This window comes from Heloderma suspectum, chromosome 4, assembly GCF_057233095.1.
Source record: "Heloderma suspectum isolate Gila_16-S chromosome 4, 16-S_ref, whole genome shotgun sequence".
Classification (NCBI taxonomy): Eukaryota; Metazoa; Chordata; class Lepidosauria; order Squamata; family Helodermatidae; genus Heloderma; species Heloderma suspectum.
The window spans coordinates 43,113,888-43,138,531 of NC_139461.1; the positions used below are offsets into that span (position 1 = coordinate 43,113,888).

At 42.3% G+C, this 24,644-nt stretch overlaps 2 protein-coding genes across 8 annotated transcripts in view; one reads left to right on the forward strand and one right to left on the reverse strand.

The window, feature by feature from the left end:
• The window catches only part of CFAP418 (cilia and flagella associated protein 418), a 67,537-nt gene extending 59,243 nt beyond the window's left edge, over positions 1-8,294 (forward strand). For both annotated transcript variants that reach the window (XM_084849086.1, XM_084849089.1), the window contains one exon: positions 7,666-8,294. In XM_084849086.1, the coding sequence (XP_084705212.1) occupies positions 7,666-7,828 (163 nt within the window). In that variant the 3' untranslated portion in view covers positions 7,829-8,294. The remainder of the gene's footprint in view (positions 1-7,665) is intronic.
• The window catches only part of PLEKHF2 (pleckstrin homology and FYVE domain containing 2), a 52,651-nt gene that overhangs the window by 8,962 nt on the left and 19,045 nt on the right, over positions 1-24,644 (reverse strand). The window contains exons 1-2 of one of the 6 annotated variants that reach the window (XM_084849078.1): positions 13,061-13,176; positions 8,941-9,003 (exon numbers count right to left, since the gene is read on the reverse strand). The exons of 1 other annotated variant lie outside the window; for it this stretch is intronic. The gene's annotated coding sequence lies outside the window, so the exon portion shown is untranslated. 4 more of the 6 variants (XM_084849081.1, XM_084849079.1, XM_084849080.1 and 1 more) reach the window with 4 other exon arrangements.

Below are 24,644 nucleotides of genomic sequence, written 5' to 3' on the forward strand. Positions count from 1 at the left end.
TAAAAATACAATCTAGGTATCAGTCACACATTTTAACTTTGCAATATCTGACATCTGGTAAACATTTGCAGTCTGGTAACTTATTTTAGTGCCCAAGGTATTTTCCAATTCTTTGAGGATACAGCAGTTATAACAAAAGCTCGATTATAGCACACACACACACACACACACACACACACACAAAGATAAATAGGCTTGCAATGAAATTTGGGTGCGGGAGAGAGACAGCATCAATAAGCAAGACTGCAAATTAGGCAATGTTGGATCAGGACCACTGTCATTCACATTTAAAAGGAAACAGTAGAAATTGTAATTCAGTCCAGAATATCAAGTCTGATAAAGCTCCCTATTTAGTTAGTACAGTCACAGATTTCAGGGCTACAGAATCAAACCTTATTAGTCAGAAATTAAACTTTTACATCTCCCTGCTGGGGGAATGTGAAATAAGCCCAGAAAAAAAGGAACAATGATCTGAAGCTGAGTATCACTTCTTAAAAATACTTATATCCAAATAAGTACATAAAAACAAGACTTGAAATACAATGCAACAATCAAGAGCTCAGAATATCTATGGACTTCCACTATGGCAAACCGAGTTCCACAGGTGTTTTTGCCTCTTTCCCCTGTCAAAAGCACCACTTGTACATGCATGAATATATAGGTAGATTGTAGTAAGGATTTTAAATGAAGATAATAACAGGGTTAGTTTGATCCTAGATTGCAATTACATTAGAGGAATGCCATTTTCATAAATAACCACCACACATTCCCAGGACGCTGCAGGATGAAGCTGAAATGCTTAACCATGAAGCTCACTTGGTGACTTTGTTGGACTTGTTACTCTCAGCTTAACCCATCTCCAGGGCTAGTTGTGTGGATAAAACAGAGGAGATAGCCACATATACTACCTTGAGGAAAAGAGGAATAAAAATGTAATACGATGAACTAGATGCAGATCTGTCAAGAATACTGTTGCTAGACTAGATATCCCAAGATGTTCCCTCCAACCGGGGGCGGGGAGGAATCTAGCAAATAACTTTGACATTCCTTTTGTGGAATTTAAGGCCACTTTCAATTAGTTCCTTTTCTATCTAGCCATAAGCAATTGATCGGGATGTTATGTAGTATATACCTCAATTATCTGAGAAGGAGCATTACTGTAATCACTATGATCAGATTATTGCAGCCTAATTTAAATGCCAGGTGTGCACAAGAAAGAAAAAACAACACAGATAGAATGAAGTAGATGCATAAAACACGATAGTTGAACTAGAGTTCATACAGAAAATTGTCTGCATTAATTGTATATTAACAGAGATTATGGTTTCTATGCACATTATAAAGATTCTGAGTAACATTTACTGTTACTGTCCCTTTAAGACTTTTAGAATGTCAACTTTTAACTGACATTTCCACCTTGCTTTCACCAGTTCCATCTTAGCACCTGACAAAGGAGGTTGTCACCTGTAAAAGCTTATGCCACTTTGTAATAAAAAGCTTCTTAAAAATTAATCTCAATGTGCCATCAAAACATTTTCATTTTTCATTTATTATTTCATTTTTCTTTATTAGAAAAAAAAAGTATTACTTGTGCAGCATTCCATCATTACATGGAAACAATTAAACTTGGATGTCTTGCCTGTAGCCTTTTGCAGGCATTCAGTCTGCTAATTTGAGGGTAAAAGTGGGGAGGGGATGAGGGTGCACACACAAGCCTCATGTCCCATATCTCCAGCCCCTCAGTCCTTGGCCTTCCTGTGCTGAGCAGTAAAGTCTGAAGGAGGCTTATTACTGACATTTGCTTGAACATGAATAGAGAAGCCTCCTTCAGATCTTCCTGCTCAGCACAGGGAGGCAAAGGACTGAAGCGGCAAGGGCACGGATGTTAGGGGTGGTGCTTGCTCTGCACCCACATCCACTCCCCACTTGTACTTCCCCCCACCCCCCTGCACGCAAGCAGGTGCAAAGGGTTTATGTGTGCAGAGTTCGTATGCCAGGGATCTGTGGCCTGATGATGTGTTAGCACTGCATGCACAGTTGAGGCAAGTCAATTTAAAATAAGACAACAGGCATGTGGAATACCATACAATTAAATCCCTTTATTCTCTGTAGCAATACTAGTTCACATGTACAACAGGGGTTCTTCACCAATTTCTATAAATTTTCTACTACTTCCAAACCATACTTTGACCATCCCCTCTCTAACATTTAACTTTCTCAGTAAGACAATGGTCCTGTTCGGACATGTTGGCAGCATGCGGTGGCAAAGCTTGGGTTAATTAAACCACAAATTGTGGGGACATACACTGTGCCCAAGCCACTCATGAGCCACTACCTGTTTGCATTAACAGTGCTCAAATGCCACTTTTGAGAGTTGTTTTTGTGGCTTCCAAATAGGGGCACTTGGGTTTGTTTGTGGGTTAAACAACTCCAGGTTAACCACCCATAGCTTGTTGTTTGGTTAACTTGGGGTAGTTTCACCCATGAACAACACCTGTTTGGACATCATGGAAACAACCCTCAGAGGCAGCATGCAAGAGTTGTTAATGCAAACAAGACACTTCCCTGCACACGGCATGCATCCCTGCAATTCATGGGTTAATTTACTTGGTTGCTGCCATGACAGCCATACATTCTGTCTTTCACAGAAACCACCTTTCCCTAATGTGGCTGCACTGCTGCTGTCATAAGCCTTATGGGATTTCCTGGGAAGATGCCCTTCGAGTTACCCACAAGATTGCTTTTCAACAAAGACCATGCAACACTACAAACACTCCTGTGTTATAACAAGCTTCATGATTCTCAGCTGACTTAGCTCCTTCTTGTATGGGGCGGGGGGTGTTCTTTTCAATCATTTTACCCAATCATGCTTTCAGCGAAGATTTATTAATTATAGTGTAAAGCAGGGATGGGTAACAGACATATCACTAACTAGATCAGTCCATGAAGCAACTGTATCTTGTCCAGAGTTGGCGTAACAAAATTTAAAATGTATGGTAACTGTGAAACAATTAATACTTCATATGTATCTGATATAAAGTTGATTGTATTGCTCTTATTTGTATCATGGAAAAGCAAGATCTACCCATTAAGAAGATCTTTCAGGAAGCACAGGAATTAGAGATGCCCCACAAGATAATGATCTCATACCATCAGAGCAATTGCTCCATATCAATAGCTCCTTTACTACTAAATGAAAGATACAGCCTGACCATTCATGGGGGGGAATAAATTGTACCAGCCCCAAGACTAGTATCTAGAGAAACAGAGTAGCCCCATAAAATGTAGAAGCTGGTCATCCCTGGTTCACATTCTTATCTTAGTGGGCCTACTCAAGTCAACTACTTATAAAGAAATCAGGGAAGACAGGGCTTTACAGGGCCATGATAGGATATAAGGTTACAGGAGAAAAGATCTCAGAAATGAAACCAGTTGTGAACAGAAAGTCTCACTGCTGAGAATATCATTTGCACAAGAGAAGCGGCACGTAACCATGGGCATAACTTTCTGCACTGGTCTGAAATGCTCTCAAGGGAGGTTCAAGAAAGATCCTATCTCATGAGATTTCACATTTCCCTATAGAAACTCACCAGAGGTTTTAAGAGTCACTGAAAAAAGGAAACAAATACTCTTTAAGTACCGATACTATGCTACAGGATAATACAGAACTTCCCACTAATGGCATGAACAGCAATTCTAAAAGTACAAGTAGTCACACCTACAGAGTGACCAGTAATGACTTACCTTTTCATGATGCTAGTTACCACCTTGAGGCAAAAGTGATGTCTGTACAAAATCACCATACCTCTCTATCACCAACACCACATAGGCATCCTACATACAGTTGCATACACTCTCCATTTCACCCCAATATTAATCAATGTTGATAGAGTACATCCATCAGAATAAGTTTTAATCAAACCTCATATAAGAAGAAATTAATTGGCAAAGCATTATCACTAGAACAAATGTAGGTCAATGTATGAAAACTAATTGTAACATCACTGAAACATTTCCAGTTTGGATTAAAAAATATAATCAAATAAGTGCGGTATCTAAAGTTTTTGTTTTAATTTTTTTTTACTGCAATTCTACATTTTGGTAAGCTGCTGTTGAAGGGTGGGATATAAATCACTATAATAAATATATTCCCTAAGAAAACTATACAGAGGAGTCAAAACAAAAGCCAGGTTGGTACTATATGAATAGGGTCTACTGAGCTCTATTTTTAGTGACATGGAGAAGTCCAAGTATTTCACCACAACAGCCCAAAGTATACTTAATCTACTGCTGAATTTTCTCATATTTAATCCAACTGCTACATTACTTGGTTTTGTTCAGTGATCAAACTGCATAGTAAAGTATTTGCTGTAGAGTTTTTCAATTCTGTTCCATATCTATGTGCCCTTACTACCACAGCTGAAATAGCATCTATCACTACTACATGGAAAACCTTAGGAACTGGAAGCTGCAAACGTAATGTCTCCCAATCCTTAACCAAAGCCAACAAATCAGAAGAGGGCTATAGGATCACCTATAGCCTTGGTTCATTAATATTCACCAGCATTAACAATACTTCTCACAACCCTACTTCTGAGTCTAGTTGAAACTAGATACACATTTTCCTTAAACTTGTCTCTGAATACTAGGCAACCTCACCAACACTATTTGCAATACTATTTGCATATGTAAAAATGATTGACAATTAAAAATAAATTAATGCAGGCCAGGGATGATGCATATGGCAACTGCAAAACACACACAAAAACTGATTTAAGTGTCTCTTCAAAAATGAAGTCATATGTGCAAGACATAATTAACATGTACCAATATAGCTGCACTAGTTTAGCATTATAAAAAATATCAGAATCAAGGCACTCCAAAATAATCTCCATAATACCAGAAAACAAGATGTTGAACTTGTTTGGTTACCCTCTGAACCAAAAATGCACAGGGAAAGTTTTAAAATTAATTACAGTATACAAGTAAACCTACCCATATTGTGTATTATATATTGCATCCACCTTGATTATAAAGCCCAGCTTCTCAGACTATGGAACTGATCCCACTGCCAAGGGGGTGTTTATATAGAAGAGGTCTGGCATTAACACTACAGTCGCTTCCAAGGAAGAAGCAAAACAGCTCCTTCAAAACACCCCTGTTCTTCTCAAAAAGAGCTGCAGCTTTATCCTTATGACGGTTGCTTGTGTTTTAGGAAAGGATCAAAGATGTCTTGGGCTTTCCTTCATCTAATGCCAGTTTTAGATTAACTATACACGTGTAAAAACACACAAACCTCTCCAAGTACTCACCTGCATAACCTGGTTGGAGAAGCACAAAGGGTAGAGCAAGTTAAGGGAGGGACAGGGGAGTTCAAAATGTTTGTGAAACTGAGATAAAAATATCAGAGTGTCCAGATTTCTAGACTATGCAATCCTTTAAACTGAAGGGGAGATTCATTAAGCCTTTCCCGCCTTACTTTTAAATTGAGTCTGAACTTTCCCACATTTGGGTTGGTAGTAACTGCAATCTGTTTGAATCAATTAGCATAGAGGCGGGCAACTTGTGCCCCGCCAAACTTTTGGCCTACAACTCCCATCAGCCCTAGCCAGCATAGCCAATGGTGAGGTATGATGGCAGTTGTAGGCCAAAACATCTGGAGAGCCACAAGCTGCCCACCCCTGAATTAGTAAGATTCTAACAAAGTCCTCCTGCCTGAATACTCACCCTATCTAAATGGTTTAGCATCTCATGACAGTTTCAGCTCACTAGGAGTTGTGATGTCACTCTTCCTCCCTTAATAAGTAGGTACTACACAGCCTGACTCAGAGAGCTTTGCCATTGTTCTCTGACCATTTCAAGGGCACATCTTATTTGTATAAGTGACACAGCGATCTGACCTGGACATCATCTAAACTTACATTTGGATTCCTAATCCTCACAGAAGTGTACGCATTTCAAAGATTAACTAGCCAGTGACAGCTTCACGAATTTCCAGACAACTCAAAATAGACACCCAGGTTAAACCACTCAGTGCTATGATGGAGTGTTAAAACTGGACTGGACTTATTAACAATTATTTAAATTAACAGCAGTTCGACAGCTTATAGAAAGGAGAAAAGACCTTAAGCAGCCGCTAAAGGTATATGTAGATCTACATTTTGAGGTAAGTAATACACATTATCACCTGAAGCAACAGTAGGCAACTTGTTGCCCTCCAGATGTTTTGGCCTACAAGTCCCATCAGCCCTAGCCAGCATAGCCAATGGTGAAGGATCATGGGAGTTGTAGGCCAAAATATCTGGAGGGTCACATGTTGCCCACCCCTGCCATAAAAGTATTCAGTGGCAGAGAACAACATATTTCTTTTATGAATTGTCTAGCAATGCCTGGGCTATCCTAATTTTAGGATTGCTAAAGTAGGATTTTATGCTCAAGAGAGTTAGTAAGCCATGACATCCCACATGGAACTTCCAAATGGAACTTCCATAATTAGGAGGCAAGATACCTCTGAATACCAAATGGCTGTGAAAGGTTATAGCCTTTATGCCCTGTTTGGGGGCTTTCCAGAGATATCTGGCTGGCCACTGTTGGGAAGAGATTGCTGGACTAGATGGACAGATGATTGGTATATGGAAGGGCTCCTATGTTAAAACACGTAGTACAATGAAAAACTAAGAATAAAATATTTATGGCACATTCCTATATATGTTTAGACAGAAATATGTCCTATAACTCCTAGCATTCTCTAACCATCATAGCTGGCTGGGGCATGCTGGGAATTGTAGGACTTTTTTTCTGTCTAAACATGCACAGGATTGCGCCCTTTTTTAAAAAAAATGTCACTGCTGAGTACTTTTAAGCTGCAGTTGAAGAACTAATATAACAGAATCCTTTGTAAGATCTAACAAATCTCATCCATCTTTAAAATTTAGTTCTAACAACCTGTGTCAGAATTTCATCCTCTTAGGGGAAAGAGTTATCTAGTTACAAAGGAAGCAGTAGCATGCTCTGAACAGCCTTGATAAGTTTAGATTTTGTCTCAGTTTTCCCATGCTGATAATTTATATGCAGAAAAAGCACACATAAATGTGACAAACAGGCTTTAATCCTTAGAGCAACCAAATAATGGAATGTCTATTAAAGCTTCTGGAATTAGGCAATGAATACTAAAGAAAAATTTAATCTGAGGTTCTAGATATGCAGACGGTAGCTTATCTTGCTAAACATATTTACAAATCAGGGGACTGAGTCAATAGTTGGACAGTAGCCACTTTTCTAACATGCACAAATAGTATTTAGAAGAGATCTATCTTATTTCTGCCTTCTTAAAAGTTTAAAAACCATCCCACAGTGGACCTTCTGATCACACCTTGTTGACCATTTAAAATGAAAATGCACTTTGTTCAAATATTTTCTTAATGCAAGGTAATTTCTTTTATTATGGCAAAAAAAGCAATGCTTTCCTCCCCAATGTAACTAAATATGGAACTCTTAGGACAGCCAAATGTTTGATGCTGGCTCCAAGAAATTCACTGTTTTTCCAGCTCTGTTGTTAACAGTTCTAAATAAGCTCTCTCACTTTTCAGTAAGCTTATTATTAAAATGTCTTCCTGAAACACAGTATTATAACACTTAACATGGGTTTTTCTATTTTACCTCCAGGCTGGATTACTGCAATGTGATCTATATGAGGCCACCTTTAAAGACAGTTCAGAGACTTCAATTGGTACAGAACATCACAGCAAGGTTGCTTGAGAGAGCAAGGCAAATGGAACATGTTACACCTATTCTGTATGAATTACACTGGCTGTCTATTTGTTGCTAGGCCCAATCTGAAGTGTTGGTTTCAGCCTTAAAGGGCCTAAACTGGTTGGAACCTGGTTATTTGGAGGACCACCTGAACCCATACAAGCTTCCCCATGCACTGAGATCAATATATGGAGCGCTACTCTCAGACCCATCTTTAAGAGATGTTAGATTGGCAAGTACCAGGAGCAGCTGGCCCCACATTTGTGAAATTCAGTCCCCGCAAGGTTCATGCAACTTCATCATTATAAATTACTTAAAAAAAAAAACTTCGAAGATGTTTTACATTGCAGTCTGCATTTTATTAATTTCTTGTCCAGTGGATTTTAGTGCTGTTCATTTTAGAGGTGGTTGAATATATATTTTAAGAAAGATGATTATATACTTGTATTATTGTATTATTATGCTCTATTTGTTTGTATACAGCCTTAAGAGGGCTTTAAGTCCTGAAAGGCAGTTTAGAAATCTATTAATAAATATTTTAGAAAAATAATACTGATGTTGGCATTGGTTTTTTTTTATTATTATTCTATGCTGCATTCCTATTATAGTTTGGCTTAATAAACTGAGAAGCACGAGCCTTTTGTCACACATGCCTATGCATGTTGTCACTTCCCTCCTCCCTTTGCAGCACATATCAATCAAACCAGGAAACCTCCAAGTAACCATTAACTGGAGGACTACAATTACCTGGTAATAATCTTGGTATAGTAAGACAAAATATGATAGTCTGAACTGGATCTATAAATGCATCCAAAGCATTGTGTTAAAAGATACACAGGCATAAAGAAAACACAAATGTTGCTCAACCAAATGAAAAAACTTCCTTTACTATCTGCCCCTTACACTATTTGGACTGATTAAAAAGTGAACTGGATAGATCACACACATTTCTCTGTCTGCAGATACAATGGAAAGTATTCAACATTTTCATTGCTGAATTTTGAACAGAAAGTTGCAGCTAACTAGTGTGCATCTTCCACAGCTTGTAAAAACTACCCAATCACAAAATTGCAACACATCCACTGGAGATGGAATGAATCTCCAAATTCTGCGCAGTTACACCAATGAGGAAGAGCTGGCACATAAATTATTGTTCTATATAGCAGCTCTCTTCTATGAGTTACTCACCTTGGTCTATACAAAGGGCAAAGAGTCCTCTGCTACCAAGCTGCAAGAACTGCCATGCAACACCTGGAAATTAAAAAAAAAACAACAACTACACTTCAGCAAGCTTTTGTGCAAAGAGCAGTGTCACTATTAAACTTAAATGAAGCCTAAATATGTGTAATTGCAACTGTTCAAAGTCATGCCTTGGTTTCCTTGCCCATGTCCTATCTTCCTCTCCTTTTGTTGTTTTCCCAACTGAAATTCATATGGTAAGCTTCTTGGGGCAAGGATAGTAGTAGGTAAGAATAGTGGGTGCAGGCTTGGTAGAGCCCAAGGTTTGCAGAAGTACAAAAAAATCTGGTGGAGAAAAAAACCTCTAAAGCCCCTCCCCACCAAGAGCTCAATGAGGACTAAGCATGCTCAGTAGCCATGGAATGCAGACTGAGTAAGGGGAGGGGGGATGACAAACTGGGTGGGAAGGAGAATGGAACAGCATATTCTGGAGGAGAATGGAGAGCACAGCTGACTGGAACACTGAACAGTAGCACTCCACACTACTATTTGTTGCAGGTCTCACTTGCAGAAATAAGGTTGACAAATCAAGTCATTATGTGATCATCACCTTTACGTGTCCTTGGGGCGAAGAAGAAAAAAAAATACAAGATACTATGTTGAGTGGAAACTATCTGATCTTCAAAATATCTATGTTTAAAACCAAAGCTTCCCTGTGAGGGCAGGTACTAATATAAATGCTCTAGCAGGATCAGTGGGGGGAGTAACCACTGACAGTTAACCCTAAACGCCAAGATTATGACTCTTTCATGAAATTCTTCCTGTTTTACTCTTCCATTTGGCTGTACTTCTACTAGGGAACCCATGCGGAAACAGTGAAACTGTAAAACCTTATTATTTCTCCTGCTACTAAATATTTTAAAGTAGAATTTAAAATGGAGTTATAACCCAAGTTCAAGCTTACTGTGTATAACCATAAGTTATCATCCTTAAGATAAAATAAATTATAAAGGTAAAGGTGTCCCCAACCAGTCGTGTCCGACTCTAGGGTGTGGTGCTCATCTCCATTTCTAAGCCGAAGAGCCAGCGCTGTCCGAAGACGCTTCCGTGGTCATGTGGCCGGCATGACTGAACACCGAGGTGCACGGAACGCTGTTACCTTTCCCGCCGAGGCGGTACCTATTTATCTACTTGCAATTTCTTGCTTTCGAACTGCTAGGTTGGCAGAAGCTGGGACTGAAGACGGGAGCTCACTCCGTCACGCAGCACTCGGGTCTCGAACTGCTGTCCTGCTGACCTTCCGGTCTGCAATTCAGCATCTTAAAGCACAAATTAAGTATTTAAATAACAATGCAGGATCATTTGTAAAGATGGAAAAAGAAAATTAGGTATTGGGTAGAGTAGGATGAATCTACACTACAGTCCCTTTTGACTGTGAGGAACCACTGTCCTAATTTTTTTTCCAAAACAATTTCTGCTCTGTGGGCACATATTAACAAATAATGCACAGTATTAACTGTGTTTGCAATTCGATCAAGTGCTACACACCAATACATGGTGTTGTAATGGTGGGAGAAGTAGGAGTTTGGGGAGACCATGCTGCCATTCTGGGTTGCTGCTTCTTCTTCTTAAGTCCAGTAACTGCATGTGCAACTTTGAGCTGTGTAGCAGTACAGGTTTTAAACTACATAGTGTGATTTAAAATAGTGTAGTTTATTGCTGTGCAGCAATAAAGAAACAGATAGATAGCATGGTTTATTGCTGTACACAATCAGGTTCAAAAATAAATAGTGGGCATAGCTCCATAGGTGTGCAGTGAAAAATAGGATGCCAAAAAACCTCACAGATTTCCTACCCATAAATCCATCGCCCCATCTGAGGTCAGCTCAGAGAGCAGTTGCCTTCCTAGTAATCGTGAACTCTGGGGCCTCTTTTAGGAATTAATCCTTTGCAGGCCCTGATCCTGCTGGGTGAAGGGATTGCACGTCTTCTCATTTCCTTTCACTTTATTTTCCTCCTTTCTTCATCATACCTCTCCAGGGCACTCGAGGAGATGCAGTAGACCCAGCCCACCTCACAGGCAGGCAATGTCCAGAAAGATGTGTGTGTGTGTGTGTGTGGGGGGGGGGTGTTTTACAACTTTAAAGCCACTCCCACCTGTAAAAGTTATAGTTCTACTACACACATTACTTGGTAGCACACTGAAACCGCAATCACCAAACGACCCATCATAAATGTGGTCCAAGAAGAAAAGGAAAAATGGGGCAGAAACAGTGACAGGATAACTAGTTGGGGAGTGGGGTCATGTGCCATGCAACTGAGGCAAGTAGCAGTTTAAAAAGCCTAGCATAGAAGTGGACTGCATTAAAACAGTCAGATCAGACAGTGACCAGCACAGGAGATGGCAGTTGACAGGACAAATTTATGTCAATTTTTATAAGCTACAACAGTAAATAAAGATGTTTTCAGATGACATGATTATCTTAATCTGAGCACAGAAAGCAATCCGTCTGAACTCTCTCAGAAAAGAATTCTTAACAACTTCAATTGACTTTTATGGACTAAAGTCTGCCCTATTTACGGCTGCACTCCTACGCCTGTTTAGACAGAAAAAAGCCCTATGACTCCTAGCATTCCCCAGCCAGTTGGGGCTTTTTTCTGTCTAAACAGGCATAGGATTGCACCCAACCTGGGCGTTTAACAATCACACACACACCTTGGAGCACTATATTAATGGAACAGCAAGTCTGAAATTCTTAAATAACCAAATGAAATTCCAAATACAAACAGGTAAGACCTAAAAAAAGCCACCTCTAATTTAGGAAACCGTAAGGCACAGTAGTTGGCACACTCTGCAGGATATCCATGGTAAGCAATGAGTTTTTCAAAGCACAGGCGTGAACAGCATGTCAGCCAGGCCCAACCTATTAGAAGAAACGACACACAGGAGCCAACTTCCTTCAACCCGGAATCCACTTGCTTAGCGAACTGTTGACAGGCACAGGAAGTTCCCCGTCTTCCGAGGCAAAACTGATTGCACGCCACCACCGCGAAACTCGCTCCGTGAGGAGCGAAAGTCGCAACACACGCGTAATTTTTAATAAAGCGACTTTTCATTTCTTTTTTTAGTTCCTTTTTCACCCTGCAAATAGGCTCGCAGGAGCGTTTTGAGACCCGTTCTATAGGATGAGAAGGGGGGGGGGAGAGGAAGATTGGGCAGGTAAGCTCGCTGGTGAAAGCGCGGAAAAAAAGATTTCCGTTTTGTTTACGCAGGAACTGGGGAGCGCGCAACGGCCACACGCGCGCAGTTTTCTGCCCGCCCCCCCCCCCAAGTCATGGGCGCAACGAAAGGCTCTTTCTTTAAACAGATACATTATTGGGGTGCCAATTAGGAAGCTGCAATCCTATTCGCGTTGCCTGTTCGCGTTGCAAGCCCCCTCTGCACACAGCGGGGCGAACCACTCCGGGAGGCTCGTTCCCCCCTTGGGGCGAGAAGCCCGGTGGGGGTGCGGGGCGACAAAAAGCTCTCTAAGAGGGAAAGGAGCTTCTCGTCTGTCACTTTTCTATCTTGTCAACAAAAGGAGGAGGTCTAACGGGCCGCGTCCCGTGCTCCCTTATGCCTCCCGCCGCCCTCGCTGCTGCCCGGAGCCCCAAACTAACGCCAAGTTGTGTGCCGCCGTCTGAACACGACCAAGTCAAGAGGATACCGTCACTGAGCCACGCGCGCGCGCGCCGGCCAGGCGCCAGACCGAGGCGCTAACCGCCGCGACGCCGAGCTCCACGGACAAAACCGAAGGCGCCTTCCCTAGTGAGCCGCCGGCGGGGAGGGGGAGAGGAAGCGGGGCACTCGCCGATACTGGCCCCTAAGGGCTGGGAGAGGGGAAGACGCCTTCCTCTGCACACCTCCTGCCCGCCCCCGCAAGGCGACGCCGTCCTTGCTCTGCCTAGGAGCTTTCCCCCAGCGGACGGGATCCCAACATGGCCGCGGATCCGTCACCAGGGACCGGGAGGGAAAGTTGTTGCCGCCGCCGCCGCCGCCCTCGGCTTGGCTCCTACGCTGTGCTAAGCTTTCCAGTTCGGCTTTACCCGAAGCCTCCCTCCCGTCCTCAAGCCCAAGCGCGCTGCTTACTGAGCACCCAAAGCGCGCCTTCCCCGGCTCCGCTTCCAGATCCGCGGCTTGTTGCTCTCGCCCCTTCGGCTTCCTCCGCCGCCGCCGTTGCTGATTTCGCTGCCGCTGCCCCGCCTGCCCGTCCGCCCGCGCGCACACACGGCAAACCTGGGCCGGCCTCCCGACTGCGAGTAGGACGAGCCGCGGCGGTATCCCGCCCCACTGATTTCCCAAGAGAGAGCCAAGAGGAGGGGCCGACGCCATCTTGGGAGAGGCGGCCGCCAAAAGTGGCTGGCTGCTGAGGGGAGGGTCGCCAAAAAGGGTCTTCCCAAGGCCGTTCTGGGGATCATCCAAAACGAGAGGTACCGGGGCTCAAAGTTGTTCACAAGTCATGGTCCCAGACAGTAACCCCCTCCTACCACGGGTAATTCTCCGAGGCCACGACTCTCAAGCAGCTTTGAGCCCCGACATAATTTAGGGCTGAGGGGCTTGGCTGTGCTTATAGCCACTTGCCCGTCCTTTGAGGCAGTCCTCTATTTATCATGGCTAAGGACGCAGGAAATGTGGCCGCCCCCGTTTAGTGAGGTCTTGCTTGTTTGAGTTTCCTGTGTGAAGGGAGCTCATGTTCACGAAGGCACAGAGCCTTTACTACTGACGCCCCTGGATATATTTGGCTGAGTTCTCTCTCCTAGCCATTAGGAAGGATTGCAAAACCTGTTTGAAAGCCCTGCTGGCTGCAATATACTGTGATTTAACATATATCACCGATTTTATTTTTGATGTATCTGTTGGTGATTATTTAGATTATTTTTGAGAGCCTCCTTCCCCCGCCTCAGCTTGTGGACGTACCTGGGCAAGAGCAGGCTGCTGGACACCTCATCTTAAAGTGAACAACTGGTGAAGCCACAGCACAAAGATGGGTGACCTGGCAGGGCAAAGCAGGGGAAGTTAATAGTGAGATAGAGTAGCCCTATTGAGTTCCATGAGACTTACTCCCAAGTAACTGCATAAAGGACTGGAGCCTTAGTGTATAAAGAGCCACTATGCAGCCTGCTTTCTACATGTGCAGACTTTAGGACTGCTGACAAATCTGCTTTATATAGACTTGTGCAGAACTTGATGCGAGGCTGAGCTAGAAATGAGCTGACAAGTAAAATCTACAGACTGAGATGTGGTAAGTGCAAATCCACCTGAGTATCGGGGTCAGCAGATATGGTTATGAGAAAGTTCTGAGCATACATGCACAAACACACAGTCCCTTTCTCAAAATCAACCATCATAGCTAACACCTTTTAAAACTTACATAGTGATTTGTTCCTGTACCTACCAATTCTAGACAGTGTTGGATAGGACAGAAACCCACTTTAAAAATAACAGCGTTTGGTTATGTATTTGCTAAAGGGATACTTCTCTTGATTGCAAAAGGAGAAACAGAATGGGAAATTTCAAAACAAAGCAGAGCTGGTTCTCCTATTGCATAGCTGGTGCACGTGTACAAACATACATACAAAGGTCAGCACCAGGGCAACAAGAATGCATTTCCCTCTTTGACATACTGTGCTCAAATTCAGGCATCTTACTGGGGAGATTTTTTTTTTTGCTTTCTAGCCTGCCCCAATTCTTGACTTTGGGTGCAAGTTTTCTAGCTTCAGAATGGAGATATCCAGAGCTACATACATAGCAAAAATAATAAGAATAATCAAATAAAATAATAATCAAATCTGTAATAAACAACATCAAGAGTAAAAACACAATAAAATCCCCAAAATGGTAAGAAAAGACTAAAGACCTAGAACTAAAGCGGAGCCAGGACCAAATGCACATGGAAACCTATGGAGCAGGTAAATTAAAGGCTTTCTGGGGGAAAAAATCATACAGTTCTATAAAAGTATAGTAACTGTCCAACTAAAAATAAGACTAAGATTGAAATCACAGGATGACAGGAGTTACTTTATACTGAGTCAGACTGTTGGTCCGTCTAGTGCAATATTATTGACATTACTGAGATGAAGTGGCAGCAGCTTTCTGGGTTTTCAGGCAAGAGTTTTTTCTGCCCTACCTGGAGATGCCAGGAAATAAACATGGGGCCTTTTCGTGCTAATCACGTGGTCTATGACTGAGCTACATTATGTACACTTACCTGTAGGTAAGACCCATTGAATATAGTCAGCTTTACTTTTGAATAAACATGCATAAGATTGGGCTGGAAATAAAATAAATGGTAAAACATTACACCCAGCCAGCACATTAATACTGGCCAACAAATAAATGTGTTGCATTTTCAGGTTTTGTTAGTTTTCTACTGCAAGGTGAAGGTAAAGGAAAGTAGGGGATGCAGGGGGATAGCAAGAAAAATCAAGAACGAGTAACCTACATTAAAACAAAATACAGATATTTTCCTCAAAACAAATGAAAAGAAACGATATTATGTAAGAGGCGTTCAGGAAGGAGCCATCAACACAAGGCAAATATGCTGCAATCAGTCCAACTGCTGTAGCCACATGTAACCAGGATGTCTTGTGGCTATTGAACTAGTCAGGAGGAATTCTGGGACTGCCATACTTGTTTGCATGAAAAGATTAAATCTTTATACCTAAAGAAAAAGTATTAATAGTCAAGCATTGTGAAAAAGGGGGTTAGTTTAATTCCCTCTCCTCACGGAAAACTAGTTTCTTAAGAATTTGGCTCCATGCAGTATTCACTTGCTTTAAACCAGGGGCGGGCAACCTAATTTGGTTTTGGGGCTGGATTGCCACCTCAATACTAAGTTGGTGAGCTCGATGACATCAAGGGGGCAGAGCCTGCCCCCAAGTCTGCCCCTTCCCATGACATCATCTGAGCCCTTTTTTGCTTTTGCTTTTTTTCCTCTGTAGCACTCTGCACAGAGAAAGCGACTCAGCCAGATTTGCGAGACCAGATTCTGCAAGCCCTGGCTAGTTGGGCACCTCCTTTCTGGGTCGCTCATGTCCCAATCAGCATGTAAGTGGTACAGGAAGGGACTCTATCAAGGTTTGCAGGACCCAGTCCTGCAAGCCCTAGCTGAGTGCACAGGGATCCCTTTGTTATCTCAGATTGAAGATAACAAAGGGATTCCCCTTAGTGCTGCTCACCCTCCCACTGGTAGGACAAGCAGCACACAGGGGAATTCCTTTGTTATCTCGGATCTGAGATTGGAGATAACATGGACATTTCTCTCCCCAGGACAGGGTGAAACTTGGGGACGGGCCTGCAGAGGGTTGCCAGCTCTCTGCAAGCTAGATTGGGCAATGCCATGGTTTGGAAGTTCTCTTCTACTGATTTAAACCAAGTGTAGTTTTGTTAAATCAGCTCCACACTAACTGTGACCCACCAGTCATGTTTTGTAGCTTCAAAATCCCTTGCTTTTGCAATCCCAGGTAGGTAGCGATAACAAGGCCACCATTAATGGCTGGTGGGCGGCATTTGGTTTGATGAGTCATAAATTATGCAGATCTATCCAAAATAAACTGCATACTTAGGGCCAGACTAGATGTGATGTGGGAGATCTGTGATTGCATCTCCCAATGTCTTTTTCTTTGGCTAAAAGCAGTTGTAGGAGAGGGGAGGTTTGGATCAGGATCATGGTGGGGGGAGGGATTTAAGTTGGGAAAATGGCACTGCGGGAGTTTAAAAATCCTCCCCCAGTATCATGGCCCCAATCTGGTTTACCCTCCAGCTACTTTTAACCAAAGAAGATCCAATCATGGATCCTCCGTGTCACATCAGAGGATGGCTGTTTAGATATCACTAGGCCTGGGGGTTGAGGAAAGCCTACTGTTCCAGAAAAATGCTTATAAAATCTCACTTGAGGCAAGCTATAGCAGACTTACAGCCCAATCATATGCAGAGTTTGGTACACCTAAGCCTGTTTGTTTTCCCATCTAACTTTGCATAGGACTGAATGGACAATTTCAGCTCAGGAGTAGTGCAGCTTGAGTTAATGCCCCAACGTAATTTGATAAAGGGCTGCAAAGTTGCACACTGATGTCTGTTCTTGCCCCTTTAAGGCTTGAGTATCATCCTTCCCTATATTTCCAGTGTTTAGGCTATGAGTACTGTTGGCACAAGAGGTATCAGCAGGCTTGGCAGGGTTTGCAGGAGTACAAAAAAAAAAAGGGAAAAACATAAAGGGGAAGACCCCCAAAACAGCCCAATGAGGACAGAGCTTGCCGAGTGTTGGGGGTGGGGAGAGTATCCAAGTGGGAGGAGGAATGGAATGGAGTGTTGTGGACGAGGGCATGGTTGACTGCAGCATTTTGTTTCAGGTCCCACTTGTAAATATTTAATGTTCAAATTGGCCCTGTGTTTGTGCACATTTCAGCAACCACAGACACACATCACACAGCCTATACCACAACGACAAGCCACACACACTGTGCCTCCAACCTCAAACCACAGGCAACTCTCAACACTACCAGAGCCACACTCACCCATATATGGCCCACTCACAAAGCACAATTCTAACAGTACAATCTTTAATTGTACTATCATTTTGATAATGATTATGATCAAGACCTGATTTTAACACTCTTGAAAAGCACCTTAATTCTCTGTGTGCACACACTCTTTTGATGTTCATGGCCAGTAGTCTCTTAACCCATCTTGCCTAGCCTTTGTGTTGTTGTGTCTAAGCAGAGCTTCCTCTATCTCTGTGTTGCCATTCACTCAGATGTGTTCTTGCCATGATATTCTCTTTACTCCTCTCAGTTGAGCCCTGCCCCCCTCACACACACACATAAATCTTCTCTTTGAACTATTCCCTAAAATGAGACATGCTAGGTGCAACTGTTTTGCAGCAAGAAACTATTTAAAGGAATGATTTGAAACCCTGTTGCTTTAGAGAATGTGCACTTTGATGTTGAAAGTTCAAATTTACCTTGTTTTTTTGATCATCATAGATACCAGTTATGGGATTTATCAGCACTCTGCTCAGTGTCAACGTACCAAGTTGTTTCAGAATTCATGCAGCTGCCCTTGTATTTATGGAAAACTGCATACCTGAACGTTTTCCAGAGTCCATAGTAATGCAAAGCAACTCTAATGAACAGAGGACTGCCTTTCTGCTTAACCTCCCAACAGAAAGTGGCATGCTAGGCTGCCTAAACCAGATGTTATAATTTATACTAACTACTGTAAAGCCCATGTCACCAAGGGCGCTGGTAGTCTGAGGGCAAAACATACTGCAAATTGCAATTCTGGGTAGCGCTGGGTGATAAGAAAATCCCACCCATTGGGAAGCCTGAGAGAAGTTGAACTTTTTAAGTCGCTGTACCAGCAGATGATGCAGGTGATGCACTCCTGACTCCATGGAAGGTGAAGCGGCTTGTCTTAGCATGGCCTGTTCTGCACCTGCTCCATGCACCTTTCAAGTTCAGGTTGGAGCACAGCCAGGAGGAGGTGGCTCCTTCACAGGGGCTGCTGCTTCCCAGCCTGCACACTTACCTTCAACAAGTAATAAAGTAACAATCATAATTAATTATTATTTAAAAATTGTTGTAAGTTGGCTGGAAAAAAAGCACCATTGCAAATAAAGACACTTGGGGAAGGGAATTGCGGAAGCAGCAACAATGGGGTGCTGGTGGGGGACCAAAGATCCCAACCTTAAAAGGAAGGGGGCAAAGGGAGCTTCTCTTTTCTTAGGGTGAGGGGGACAGAAATATGGTTGGATGTTGGTGTCAGGGTGCCCTCTGAGAGAGGGCACCCTTCTTGGGGGGGTCATTTAAAGATAGGAGGATGAGTTCAGGGGCATTTGGGGGGCTTGCTATACATTCCAATGGGCATTATTGCCATTTATTTCTTGTGGGGGGCTGATGGTGTTATATTCATTAGTGAACTGTATCCCACACACACATTCACTTGGGGGATGGGTGGGGAGGGGGACAGAGGAGGGTCTGGTGTGTTTCCATGGCAACCATGAGGCCTCTTCTCTCACCTCTGGGAGGCTGCATTTGCCCTTATCCGAATAAGGTGACAGCCCCACCATGTAATTCACTGACATTCTCTTGCCACCACCTCTTCTTCCCCCATTTTATTTATTTTTTTATATCAAAGTTTTCCTTCATTATCTTCTGGTCAGGGGAAGCCATTTTTGAGCACAAACGTGGCAGCACCATCTTTGTCTCTGGCAGAGAGACTGTTCTTTTTGAAGGGACAATGGCAGGTCATGCCATCTTTGCTTCTGGACAGGATGGGCTTTTCGTTTTTAATGGAGACGGAGGAGGGAGAGAGAAACAGACTGGTGGGAGCTGCCATATTTGTTTCTGGCACAGAGGCTTCACTAGTTAACATGGCAACAGCAAGAAACACCATTTTTGCTTCCGGCAGAGAGGCTATTCTTGTTAACATACTGTTTGGCTATTAAAACTTGAGCTTTGGACTTCTTTGAACTTTCACAATTTTCTGCATATCTACACTGCTCGAGCTTCCATTTTTAAAAAAAAAATTAGCAAACTCGATCTGGTAGATCTCAAGTAATAAGTCTTACTCAACCATATTCTTATATAGAATAGCAATCTCAATTCTCCAAGCATTGGTCCTTATGTAGCAAAATAGCACCATCCATGTACAAGGATGAGGTATCAGCAGTCTCCGGGAATCCTCAAAGTTTTCAGAAGTTAAAATAATTGCTTACAAGCACAAAAGAAAAGGACAAAAAGAAGTACAATACGAAGCGGGGGGCGGGAGACTAAAGGGGCAAATAAGCCAACAGCCCAATGAGCACTGGGCATGTTTAGTGGGCATGAAATGCTGGCTGATGGAGTGGGAGGGGCAGGATGGAATGGAGCAGCTGGAACCCTGAACATAAGCACTTCAACATACAACATTTTGTCATAGGTCCCACTTGTAACAACTCATTTTCAATTGATTACAAGGCTTTAGTTTGTATAAGGACTTTACTTTCATAAAGTCCAAATTTCAAAACTGCATTCCAATGTTGTGCATCATGTCTTGCAATCTTAATTTTTTCCCCCTTGTCTTATGCTCTCTTCTGTTTTACTTTTCTTCTGATTTCCTTTGATGGTTTCCTTCTGTCACTTCTCAACTGACAAGGTGCAACATCTTTCAAGTTACTATAAACATCTCCAGCAGCACACCACCTCATACGGCTGTGTCTTAAAAATCTATCAAAGCTCATTTTTGAGCATGGTGCCATGTCTGTGGTTGCGATTGTGGTTTGTGTCAATGATGTAGAGTTCAGGACTGGAGTCTATTTGGTTTGACGTGTTTCATCTCCCATAGTGGTTCTTAATATTTTTTGTTTTAACACTTTTTTATCAGAGTAGTTTATCAGATACAGCAGAAGATATGTAAAATGTACATTTAGTTTTAAAATCAAGCCCTGCCCCCCCCCCCAGCACCATACCATAACATTTACATAGCTACTGACTTTCTCCTGACCCAGATTTTTTTAAAATTATAACCTGGATAAAACAAAACCACCAAACAAATCAATGGACCCACAACTGTAGCAAAAAGGAGATGAAACTCAAGAGAAAAATATGTATTATATACTAAAAATGTAGGCACGTGTACACCAAATTAAACTTGCTGTGGCAAGTGAAAGCACAAGGTCTCAAGCTGACATAGGAGCATTTGTATCTTGAAAGTACATCCAGGTGTGGTAGCATCTATACAATTAAATGCAGGAACCTCTATGTAACAAGGATAGAGAGAACATAGACATAGCAATGCTGCAACAGAGTCTCAAATGATAATATGCAATTAGCTATCTTTAGGAAGGTGAAATAGTGCAAAATGTACCATACAAAAATGAGTACAGCTCAAAAATGTGTCATTTGAATAAATAATGATAGTAAACTTAAGTAATTTGCGTCAACCCCGCAAGTATAATTACAATTAAAAAAATGTCTCTTGATGATAATTGCTAACAGTACTAAATATGCATACAAGAATGGATTCAGTTCATAAATATCACTTTTCAACAAATGATCATGTCAACTTGAGACCTTGTGCTTTCACTTGCTACAGCAAGTTTAGTTTGGTGCACACGTATCTATATTGTTAGTATATAAAATATATTCTTATCCTGAATTTCATCCGCTTTTTGCTACAACTGTGGGTCCATTGATTCATTTGGAGGTTCTTATTGAAGGTCCCCCTCCTTCTTGCTTCAAACAAAACCAAAACACAAATACCCAGGAGTTGTTTGGTGGGTTTGAAACATCAGCTGTTCCCATTCTTTCCAGCATTTTGAATTATAAGTATTGTGCCTATACTGCCACAATTTTACAGGCTTGACATACCAGTAAGGACGGGTGAACGAGTGACATTTAAGATCACTAGGATTCTCCAAATACTGTCTCGCCACTTGTCTTGTGCCCAATTCCTGTTCATATTTGTGATTGCTGCTTACTCTGTGCGAATGGGAAAATTGCACAAATCAAGCAGTGATCAAATGTGAAATTTGTGCAAATTTCCCAAAATTTGCACAGCTTTCCTCCAGAGACTAAAGTGGGCTGATTCAGTCTACAGGAATTAGGAAATTTGCACTAAAGCAAACTGGGAAACTTGCGCAAGTCAAACGCGAGCATCTGTCCAGCAATTTGCGAATATTTTCAGCAGACGTGCTCACGCTCGCACCCTTCTTCAGGGTGTTGAACAGAGCACGCTCGCATGTTTTGTAAGCAAAAATGAAATACTCATATATACATACTATTCATACTGAGTTTCTTTTAAGCCAACCCCAACTGATGTTCTTCAGCTGTGAGCCAAGATCCCCCTCCTAAGCAAAACCAAAGAAAGCTTTGTTCTAATGTGAAGAAAGGAGGGAATCATGGATTTAAGATGCAATACCTTTAGATTTGGGGTATTTTGCAATAAAATTCAAAAGGGTCTAAATGAATGAGAAACACCTGGAAAATTCAGATAAAACCCTTTCTTAACTGAAAATACTGATACAGAGTCACTGAGCTGGTTCGCACATGACAACCCACCCATTCACCCACCCACCCCAAATTACAAACATGTTACCGCATTCATAAGGGCACAGAAAATCAATTCCATTTGGTAATGTGATGCAGGGGGTGGGGGTCCCTCGTGAGCCAGCAACCCCAGCAGATCAATTGCAGAAAGGCTGCTTACATAGGGAACAAGGAAATGAGGAGTTCTGCTGCAAAGGCGCCTGAGATACATGCCAGATACCAGCAGGAGGACTGAGGGGGGAAGAAGCTATGGCAAGCCACACAGCATCCAGTCATCTGTTGGGTTAGCAAGTGAACAACCAACCCATGGTGGCTTAGTCTCAGGGTGGCTTAATGTGACATGTGAGCCTGCCCACTGTCTGGGCCTTGTATTTACACCTGCCAAATTCCATGACACCAGTAGGTCTGTCTCCTCTATGATGCAGTACAAGCAACTTCGACAGATAATCCCAATTGTATGTGTGTCCTGCAGATCTGAGAAACCTAATTAATCTGGCATAGAACAACATGTCTGCACAAAGTCTCTGTATACAATCCTTGGAAGACTGCTGGATGACATCATATTGCAGCTCCGCACCTTCCCCCAGATTCTTGAGTAGAAGATCTCTTGTTTTAGATAACAAACCTGGCAATAAAATCTTTGGTTTTTCAGCTTTCGCCAACGGAGGCAACTGTTGATCTGGTAGTCTAATCAGAGTTTAAATATGCATTTTTGCAACCCAGTGGCTCAGAGAGTAAAATATAACCAGTGTCAAGGACCACTGACTCAAGATTTTAACCAAAACACATAACTCATTTGATATGTAATGCTTCATACAGCAAATATTATGAACTTGAAGAAAGACATAGCAACATAAGTTTTTAGTGTGTGTGTGTGTGGTTTAAGAATGGCATTGGCAAATCTTTTAATGACCCCTTATCATTGTGTAAAAAATTAAAATGTGCCCTTAAGGATCTGGTTGGTGACCTGGAGAACTCTGCCTGTGGTAATAATTTGCAGGATCCTGGAACATGGGTAGGGTCCTGACCTAAATGGTGGGTGGTTGTACAATTTGAAGATATACCAGACGGAAATCTGTTTATTGATCATGTTCATAGATTATCAGGTGTGGGGATGTCAGTCTGGGCCCTGCTTGGCCCAAGGAACAACCAAAGTCAGCAAACATCAAAGCAGCCATAATGGACTAAAATGGATGACAGCTTCCCCAGAAGCTTCAAATATGGAATAGGCAGCACAATTTGAGATGTGGCAATCATAACCTATAGTCATAATTCCTAAATCCTTTGCAATTCTTTGTTTTTCCCCCTAATGTCAGTCCTCCAGTGCATAATTGCGTATGTTTTGTTAAAAATAAAAATATTATCCCAGTTTTTCTGAAGTAATTCCAAATATTATGCTGATTATGGGTCACAAAGAGCCAGGATTATTAGGTGGGTGATTTAAGCAACACTTAAAAAAAAAATGCTGCTGAGTAAAAACTGCTTGCTGGCAAAGCAGCTGATACAGTGGTCCACTAGTGTGTTACTCTGTTGTTCCTTTTATTCACAAATGACCCACTTTGTTTCTTTCTTAATCAGAGGCAACAGGATAAGGGTTGCATTGCCTTCCAGATGATCCAGAAGCAAATGATCCTCATCATTTGGGGCTTTTTAGTTTAAGGGAAAGGGTGACAGGAAGGGGACACAACAGAGGTTTATAAACTCGTGCATAGCGTGGAGGTTCTCATTCTCTCATAATACTAAAACTCCGGTTCAGCCAATGAAACTGCCTCTAAACCTGGAGATTCAGGACAGAAGAAAATATTTCTTTAGGCAGCACATAATGTAATCTAGGGAATCCACAGCCACAAAATGTGACAATTGTCACTAGTTTAAGGGTGCAACCCTATGCATGTTTAGACATACATAACCCTATACAAGCCTACAACTCCCAGCATTCCCCGGCCAGTTGTAGGCCTTTTTTCTGTCTAAACATGCATAGCATTGCACACTAAGTGGCTTTAAAATGGGATTGGACAAATTCATGGTAGACAAGTCTACTAGTGCAACTAGTCATAATGGCTATATATAGCCTCCAGGTTCAGATAAACTCACAGGCAAGAGGTCTATAACTGGCTTCCAGTGGTTATGTTTCTACAGAACCCCAAGGTTCATAGGCAGTATGCCAAATACTGATTAATTTGCTTTACTGAATCGCTATTTGGCAATATAAATTGCAGCTGCAGGAACCCCAATCCAGATGAGGGCTGCAACACAAGGAGGAAAGGTTAACACTCCCTGAACCCACACATTGACTGGGTTTGCACAATCACCACAGCTTGCCATTGCTTATTTAAGCCATGGTGGGTTGCAATGTGTGCTGGGCAGCTTTTGAATATTCAAGCTACAAAAGCAGCATGTCATGTCAGGCAAACCCAGCAATAGTGGGTTGTTGGCATGGTTAACAAACCACCCAGAACCCATGGGCTGTTTTAGGCTTGTGTTTGTTTGAATATTCAAAATGGCCCCCTGCACACGCTGCAGCACACCGTGGTTTAAATAACCCAAGGTGGGCTGCTTGATCGTATGAGCCGGCCCACTAGGGTCCCAATCCAGATCAGCCCCCATGTGCTCTCTCTAGAGCAAGGATGGGCAACTTGTGGCCC